General features: G+C 36.6%; 1 protein-coding gene across 2 annotated transcripts in view; it reads left to right on the forward strand.

Moving 5' to 3' along the window:
* The window catches only part of extl3 (exostosin-like glycosyltransferase 3), a 49201-nt gene extending 39382 nt beyond the window's left edge, over nt 1-9819 (forward strand). For both annotated transcript variants that reach the window (XM_088905622.1, XM_088905631.1), the window contains 3 exons: nt 3788-3932; nt 5184-5312; nt 7004-9819. In XM_088905622.1, coding sequence (XP_088761748.1) covers nt 3788-3932; nt 5184-5312; nt 7004-7213 — 484 coding nt within the window. In that variant the 3' untranslated portion in view covers nt 7214-9819. The remainder of the gene's footprint in view (nt 1-3787; nt 3933-5183; nt 5313-7003) is intronic.

The raw sequence follows: 9819 nt of genomic DNA on the forward strand, positions 1-9819 counted from the left end.
TACTGGAAATAGTTATGTAAGCAAGGAAAACATGATTCTGTTATAGACTATTAAAAGCTTTTGTATAAAACATATTTTTTATGTTATGAAATTTCCACCACAGGAAACTGTTTACATATTTCAAACTCTGGAGGCTGTTTTGACAGCCAGTGACATTGTAGCATGTCAGTGTTATAATAATGTCTTCTATTTATATTCTGCGTCTCATACCAAAGGATACCAAGATGCTTTTTACTTATAGGAGGGGACCACACACTCCAATAATGCTCTTAGCCTTATTTAGAACCCTCTGTTCGTAGTGGGCACTGAGGTTTATTTGATGTGCCCCAATGATTTTTCTGGTTATCTTCACTAATTTTCCTAACCAGTTACTATTAACATTAGTGATGTTGCTAAACCAATAAGTGAGCTGTTAAAACATTTTAATAAATGATTTATAGAAAAGTGTTAGATATAAAACACTTTTTATAATGATTTATACAAAAGTGTTATAGTTGAAGCAGAATTATATGGATTTCTGCATGAATGGCTCCTAAAATGGGATCTGATCTCCATTTAAGTCATAATAATAAAGACAGTCTTATTTAACAAACACACACAACAAGTTACATTGCCATATCTTTATTGAACAAATGGTTTAAACAATCAAGGTAATTGAAGGAACAAGTATGTGAACCCTTATATTTAGTAACTAGTGAAATTTCCTTTATTGGCAATAACCTCAACCAAACACTTTCTGTAGCTGCTGATCAGACCTATAAAGGGGTTAGGAGGTATTTTGGCCCATTAATCTATACACAACTGTTTTAGTTCATGTATATTTTTGGGATATCTTGCTTAAACGGCCTGCTTCAGATCATGCCACAGCATTTAAATAGGATTGAGGTCAGGACTCTGACTTGACCATTCCTTGCACTGATCTTTGTAGGATGCCCACTCCTAGGGAGAGTAGAAACGGTGCTGAATTTCTTCCATTTGTAAACTAGCTGCCTGACTGTGGACTGATGGAGCCCCAAGCCTTTAGAAATCCTTTTGTAACCCTTTCCAATCTTATGAGCTTTAACAACTCTTCTTCTGAGGTCCTATGAAATCTCTTTTGATCATGGCATATTGCCCTTCAACAGAATTCTGTTGTGAAGAGCAGGTAACCAAAATTGTGTGATTTTTTTTTTTATAGGGCAGGGCAGGCCAATCCCACACCTGAATTGATCGGAACACCTGACTCATTGATTGAAATATCTGACTCCAATTACCCAGTTTTCGAGATGTCATTATCCTAGGTTCACATATTTTTTCCATCAATGACCTTGATTGTTTAAACAATTTGTTCACTAAAGATATGACAATGTAAAATGTTGTGTGTGTTCTTTGTTAAATAAGATGGTCTTTATTTATTATTATGACTTAGATGAAGATCAGATCACATTTTAGGAGCCCGTCATGCAGAAATCCATATAATTCCAAAGAGTTCACAAACTTTTTCTCACAACTGTAAACCTTCAGCAGTTGCTAAAATCAACTGTAAGGAATTATTTCCCCTAGTTGATTTTTATTATTATCCTTTGTGGTACAATGTAAAATTCCCTGTTTGTGTTAGCCGTCTAGTATATTGTGTACAAATATTAGCAAGGTTTGGTAACAGACATGCTCTGTCAGATTTTGAGATGGCTGGCATTTTCCGTTTTTTCTATTAACCATAGATTAATTGACCATATAATTGACGTGTTAACTATAACTGTAAGTAAAAAAAGAAAAGGTGACAGAAGCACAAAGCTGAACAATTTATGTTCATTGCTTTGTCACATATGAGCAACACATTTTTTCTGAAAACTTTAAACGTTGCCTTAGTTCCTACAATATGATGTGATTGTTGGTTTGATCAACCTAGAGGCGTCACTACCTATGATGGATATTCTGTAGCTACACAGTCCTTAAATAGGCAGGAGACATGTTTTTAACTTTCATGCTACTTAAACCCTTTAACTGTGACTCATGCTACTTTAAATGTCGCTGTTTTGTTAAAAAAATGCAGAATGGGAATTTTACATAGTTTAAAAATATATATGTTAAAACACAAGAAACAAAGCAGTTATGAAGGATTTTATTTCCCTGCAGGCAAGATAAACTGCAGACAACCAGTTCTTGTTGAAAAATGCAATTATTTTACCTTGTTATTTAGCTTCCATTATGGATTCTTACTCGGAGTGCCTTCCCTAACTGCTGTCATTCCTCCTTAAACATTCAAGCACAATTGCTGGGGACTCACACTGTTATTAGGCTCTGCATGGTTTGTCCTGGAAACATTCTTTTAATGTAAAAAAATTGTTATGAACACAGTGCTGCATTTAGATGGGACTGACAAAAAGAAAAGGTTTCCTGTAGGCTCTGAATTTTCACTTGATTATGTATGAGGTAGTTCAAGTAGGTAGCTGTGTCAGCATGCATAGGCTGCAAGGGAACAAGTAAAGGTTTATTCCATACTGAAAAGAGGGGGAAAAAAAGAATGTTTCGGCTGTGGAGCCTTGGGTGTATATATGTACTGTACTTTCTGCATGGTACCATCTTCCAGAAACTGTAGTCTAGACCCAATCATTTAATAATTACTTCTCACTGCTAGCATGGGAAGAGGTACAAGAACATAAAAAGTGTTGCTCAGCATTTGAGGATGAAATGTGTTTATTTGTACTATGTAAGTTGAGTAACTTTTAAGTTTTTTGGGGGGTGATTTGTGAAATGTTTTAATTGTCTTATAGAATGTACTGTAGCAGTTACATACTTGACTTAAGTAAAAAAAAACATCTTAATCATAATGAATTTATTATTTAAGTTATATATTTTTAAATATATATTAAAACGTGGTCATTGTTAAAATTGTAGCAAAACATAATTAACAATACTTAATTCTAATCAATATGAACTGTGTGAAATGCAATATAAGTTAACAACTAATAGTACTGGGATTTACATTGCATTTTTTTCAAGGCAAGGATGACTTTTGGTCACAATTTGTGTTCTCTCTAACTTTGGCTTGGATTCCATTGTGGTACATGTTTCTGCTGGTTTTCCTAGAATTGGATTGAAAATCAATTAGCAGTTTCAAACTGGAGCTATACAACAGCGAGAAAAAGTTATTTTTTGCTACCACAAAGTGGAAGATTTACAAAAGCTCACTGCAAAGTCAGTTTTTGGGCTCCTGACTAATCATTGGTGCTAGTGTCAGAAGAACGTATCAATGTCTGTAGTGAATTCTCATTAATTTTAAAAGCTTTCTGCACATAGGTCAAAGTTTACATAGGTGCACATATTTCCATGCATTTAGGAGTCTAACTGATTTCTTCTCAAGGAGAGAATGTCTTGTGTCTCTCATGAGCCACTTGTTTGTTTTACTTCAAAGTGAGTGGATTTGATACAATTGTGTAGTGTAGGAGGCATTCACTATGAAATCAAGCTGTACTGACTGTGTTGAGTTAATGTTTATTTTTCTGCTCTGGATAACTTCGCTTCGTGATCAAGAAGAACAAATGAAATCAATTGTTCAGTAAAGAGATATATTTTTGAGTCATTATGAGGAAGAGAAATGTACAATAAAGTTGAACTAGGCAGTAAGGCTTGTACTTGGGAATCTGTTACAGGTATTTCAGTTTTGGTAGCTCTTTTGTGAAACATAGTTTCTTGTCTGGCTGCTGAAACCAAGACGGTTTACATATGTCATGGGGCCACATATGACCCACTATACAACATGTTATTTGCTGAGCTATTTGGTTACTTTTTTCTCTTTGTGTCTCAGTGTGTGGCGTGAAGCCAGGGATCGGATTGTAGGGTTCCCAGGGAGGTATCATGCATGGGATGTGAACCACCAATCCTGGCTTTACAACTCCAACTATTCCTGTGAGCTGTCCATGGTGCTGACTGGGGCCGCCTTCTTTCACAAGGTATAGACCTATCTTGTAGAGCTGCCAAGTCGAACGCTGGGCGTTGATGGTAAATTCCAACGTTTAGTTGGGTACCTAAATGTTCACTCAGCACATGCAACTGGTCTTATCTACATGTAAAACAGAGTACAAATAATTATACATTTCTAGTTCCAGCATAGACCAGAGGCATGTTGTATAGCACAAGATAAAAGATGTAATTAATCTTGTGCTATACAACAACATCTGCTTCCTCTGTTATTAAACACATTTACCGATGCATCTTAAAACACGTTAAACACACAAAATGGGTTACCAGCAATGGACTGGGGAAGAAGGCTAGTGCTGTTAGAAGTTTTCACACAATCTTTTAAAGAGACCTATCACTTAAAATGAAAAATACATTTTTAAAAAGATGAAATTCTGCATTTGCTTCTTATTATTTTCAATCTGTGTGTTTTTGTATTTATCAGTCACTGTTGATGGGGAAACCCATCTTTTGATTACATGGTTTAGGGGTTTTCAGCACTTTATAATCTTTATGCTTATTGGTTAAATTTAAGTATTTTGTCTTTTCAGAATGTACTACTAATAAACTGCCTCCCTGATAAGTAGTTAGAACACTGATGTGCAAAGTTCTGTGTAGATTATAGAAGTCACTTTCCTTGAAAACTGAGGAAGTAAATAATACAGTTATCCATGCCACAATAGCAGGGATTTTTGTTATGTAGGCTTAATAAAATAAGCACTACATGAGACAAGACGGTGTTCATTTCTGTAGAGCAAGTACAAGAATAAGCTCATGTTCCTACAATCATTTCAGATTTGACTGGTAGCTGTTAATCTTTTCAATAGTTTAATTTTATGCTGTGTTCCTGCATTAGCTACTTTTTGTGGATTTTAATTGTATATACCAATGCTTGATGTTTTCTCTGAATTGAAAGTTTTTTCCATGATCATTAATTATCCTGCTGTGTTTAATGTAAATATGTTCACAGTCACACTATATTAAGAAACATTTAAACACAAATTGTATGTCCACTAACATTTCAGGCCACTTTTTTTTCCTCCTCTGAGTCTTAAAGTAAACTTTAAGATGATTGAACTAAAAAAAGGCAACACAAGCATTTAAAAATGTTCCAAGATCTGTTTTCTTTATTTTGTCTTGTGGGATAACTAGAAAACATTTTAAGGAATTGAACCTAGGAATAAAGATGTTTGGAAAGCAAATAAGTTTAAGGAAGCTTGATGTTCTTTCTGTGCTGTCTGCAGTACTATGCCTATCTGTACTCCTACGTGATGCCTCAAGCAATACGAGACATGGTGGATGAGTACATCAACTGTGAGGACATTGCCATGAACTTCCTTGTCTCTCACATCACCAGAAAACCACCCATCAAGGTCAGTGAATAATATGCATTTCTTTGTGTAATGGTGCTTTACTTAAAATACCAAAGAGAAAAACCCAATAATCTTTCTATTTCTTTCTGCTGAAGGCAACACCCAAGTCTTATTTTTATGAGGAGCTGACAGTGGTGGGATGCTACTGTTTGGGAATAATGGTCAATCCTATTTTACAAAAGCGGGGATATCTGGTCAATCTCTCCTCTACATACAGTAGACCTTGTTTTGAACTGGAGCCAGGTGAATTGAATTAAAAACACAAATTAATTATGCGTTTTTTTTCCGGTGGATTGTTTAGTAAATAGCAGTGGAGTTCAGAGGCTTTTTTATGTTGATTTTTGTTGAACAATACATCCTTAGCATTGGGTGTGCCCTCTTTTCCTCTTTAAGACAATGCTAGATTAAAATCAGTACAAAGCCAAAGTGTACTTGAATTTGGTTTGGAGAGGACTTCGTATAGAAGGCAATAGTGCATTTATTCAGTTTTGAGTTCTGTTCTCCACTTTCTGCATTTGTTTAGAAATTCCCTGAAAGAAGATCCAGGGGTGGTCAGAGCACTCATAAAAACACCAACAACAAAAGATTATGCAAAAAAGATATTTACTTAAAGTGGTCTGTATGAAAGCTATTTACAAAAAAAGAAGAAATAACAAAACATTCATCAAAAGGAGAAAACTGTAGTCTTTCAAGAAAAGTTCCCACTAGCAGTTCAAACAGAATTAGTAGCACCAGGCTGTGTTTGTCACACAGGCAAGGTATAATATGCAAACCACACTGACTCAAAGACAAAGCAAAATTAGCTTGCTACACCATGAGCACCAGCTTAAATATTCTAAGGCTCCAATTGATGGATAGGAGGCCCAATCTAATCCAAGGGAGAAAGAGGCTCTGTAACCCTGACACAACATGGTGGAACAAACAGATAATGACAAGACTGTGGATCCACAATGGGTAAGACAAATACACAACAACTAATACATAAATTACCTTTTCGACAATAATTACACCAACATAAGAGTACAGAGAAAGTCAGTTTCCCATCAAACCGAACAATAGGTGAGTAAATCAATGAAAAAGATGTCTGCAGAGGTAATGTGATGAGGGTGTGCGCCAGCTCTTCATCAAAATCAGTAATTAACTCCTATGTTCCTCTTCTAAATTTGTGTGTTTGTGTTTTCGAAAGCAGTTGTATTCCTAACTATGTGCATTGCTGCCTCGTAGCCTGATCTGGTCAGGTCTCAGCAGCTAAGCAAGGCTGGTCTTCTCAGTTATGAAGTAGACCCCCCAAGGAAAACCAGTTTGCTGCTGTAAGCAGTAGTAAACTAGTAGGTTGCAGTAGGCTGATGTACCAGGATGTTCAAAACCATTGCCCCAGTATGGTAAGAAGGGACAGTGCACTGTTAGAGGAGACACTCAACCAATGTCCTAACTACTTGGTCATTAAAGCTGCCATGGCGCTGTTTAAAAGGGATGCTAATTCTGATCTGGTTTTCCTGAGATTTTCCCATAATTCCGTTTATGGAACAAATTCTCACTTCTCTAATGGCGTACTGTGTAGTAGATTATTGAAGTATATTATCCAGGTTAATTCCGTGTTTCACGTTGAGTGGCCCTATAAAGAGGCCTGAGTTTCTTTGTTTAAAAATGCTATATGAATGCTGGGAATAACTATTCTTATTCTCTCCCAGGTGACGTCTCGCTGGACTTTCCGCTGCCCTGGCTGCCCCCAGGCGCTCTCACACGATGATTCCCATTTCCATGAGCGACACAAGTGCATCAATTTCTTCGTTAAGGTGTACGGCTACATGCCTCTGCTGTACACGCAGTTCCGTGTGGATTCGGTGCTTTTCAAAACACGGTTGCCACATGACAAGACTAAATGCTTCAAGTTCATATAGGATGCCAAAGCTCAGAGTGAAGAGGAACTGAAGAAAGGGAAGCAGTGGTCAAATTCACAAGGCCACTGATGCTTGGCCTGCGAAAACAACAGACAGAGCTCCACCAGGACATGGTGTTTCTCCCTACACCACTTGGCAGCAGCTTAATTTGCCAATGGGGGAAAAAAAAGACACAAAACAAAGCCTTTCTTTGTAGTTTTATCAGTGACCACTACAAATTTCATTTCACACCACTTTGATTTCCTTTCATGCATTGGCAAGCACAGAAAACTTGTCTTCTATGGCTCTCAAACAAAAAAACATTTTTCCTTTGAGATGTGGCAGTCACATGGCTTTTTTGTGGCCTTTGTCTTTTAGATGGTTAATTATTTTACTTTTTTAATTTAAATAAAATGCTGTATTTGTAATGGTGGGGCATGGTACAGGCATGTGTGGTGTGGGGGGAGAAAACAAACTGGTTATCGTTGCACTTTTTTTTGTCATTTTAGATTTGTTACTTGGTGCATTCTTCAGAAGGGTCATTTCGATATTTTATTCATCAGGGTATTTTTATGTGCAAAGTGAACCAAACATTTTGCTTTGGGTCCAAGGTTGTGAGTTTCAACTATTTTCCCAATTTGCTTCACTCTGCGAACTGCAAAGGATGGATTTGGGACCAGAAACTGCATGTCTCCCTGTTTGATTCAGAATGTTATTTTGCCACTGTTATAAAATATAAATTATGGGTATAACATGGTCTTTGCTAAGGTTCACCATACCGCCTTCATTTGCTGTAAGAATATACTTCAGGCAAGGAAACTGCTACAAAGTTTTAAAATTGTGTTAGCTATAGTGCTATATTTTTTTAACTCTAGTGAAATAGACTTAGAATATGAGGAGTGAGTGGAAAGATCCATTCTTTGTCATTTAATGGGTAGCAGAAAAAGCCTCAAAATTCAGGGCAACCTTCTCTCTCAAATCAAGATAATCTTTTGTCTGTAACAAAATATGGTTTCCAATGCCTGACATGAATGTGTTTTGTCCCCCAAAATGTTTTCCAAAAAAGGTGTGTACACAGTTTGGGTCTAATTTTTAATGATGTGTGTGTATTGTTCTGAATGTTTCTTGTCAGGTTAATGCCAAAAGATGTAGTACATGCAGCTCCTAAGAATGTAGAGTGAAAGATGCAAATTATAATAACTTGAAGGAAGGCCAGTTTAGCAGAGAGAGGTATTTAAACCCACGTGTCATGAGCTATCAATGATGCTGGGTAATTATAAAAGACTACTTAGATATGTATTCAGGAACTCATTTTTACATATGTATATGGTATGCAGCATGAGCAAAGCCATGCTGGATGTTTGGCCTTTAGTAAAGCTTCTTACAGTCAACAGTTGGGCAGAAAGTTTATTTTTTAAAGTCCTAATCTGATTATTTTACAGTTTGTTAGCTCTGTTTTCAAAAGCTATGTATCATACAAGGTCACTTATTTATTTATATGTATGTAGATGTATTGCCCTCTTGCCAGTACGCTTTGAGAAAAAGAGTTCTCTATAGATAGCAGATCATGTTATTTTTTTTTCCAATGTGTGCAGTGACGCCCAGGGCAAGCAGAGATGCACTTCCCTTCATGGCAAGATCAACTTGTCTTTCAGATATATAAATTGTATAGGATAAAACAAGATTCCTTTTCTATCATTTGAAGTTACCTCAGGAAGGATTTGTTTTCTGTAGGCCTTCAGACCTACTGAAGTAGACCTTCCCTTTAGATATGTTGTCTTTCTGCACAACACAACATCAGCAACTTTTAATTGAGAATGTTAAAAACTAATTTTTAATGTTGATTACTAAAAATATGATCCCAGCTATATAAGTCTGGTTCCTCTGTTCAGTTCATCTAGAATTGATTGACCTTCATCGCCTGCTTCTGTTCTGAATTGCATTCCAGCAATAATGAAGAAGGGTAGATAATAGCTGTCATGAAAGGCAGACTGAGAGCCAGGTGCACAAGGCTGTTCCCCTTCCTAGATGTCGGCAGAGGTGTTTTCACTCAGTTGTCGTGCTTGTTGTCATCTGAAGGCTGTTAATGTAGTTAGGGTTGCCTTCATGAAAAATTATGACCGACTTTCAAATTGATTGTACTGATTGAGGACAGAGTCTCCCATTTATAGAGCAGTCATTATAGTAGTGCCAAGTAAACTCAAAATAGATAACTTTCTACAATATTGAAACCACATAGTTGAGACCAGAAGATGCCATATGCTGTATTAGACCTAATAATCTGTATACTTTGTAAAATTATAGCAGCTGCATTTAGACAGGACCTTAATGACTTCACAAGAGGGCATAATGGTGATGTTTTAGAATTCCCTGTAAGTCTTTGAGGTAGTTTTTTATAGTCCGTTCTCATGTGTGTGCTTACATAACTGTGGAATTTGATGTTTATTATCCATGCTGAGTACACTCTATACTGCTTCAAATGTCTTAGCTTGGTTGCAGTGTGCCCCCTTATCCATGATCTCAGTAGCACTCAACAACCTTTGACCCATATCACCTGTACCAAGCTTGGCCTCAGCAGTGCTCCTGTAAAAATGTAAATGATAATAAATCCCTGACATTGTTATAGA

Source organism: Atractosteus spatula, chromosome 2 (assembly GCF_055471065.1).
Source record: "Atractosteus spatula isolate fAtrSpa1 chromosome 2, fAtrSpa1.hap1, whole genome shotgun sequence".
Taxonomy (NCBI): domain Eukaryota; kingdom Metazoa; phylum Chordata; class Actinopteri; order Semionotiformes; family Lepisosteidae; genus Atractosteus; species Atractosteus spatula.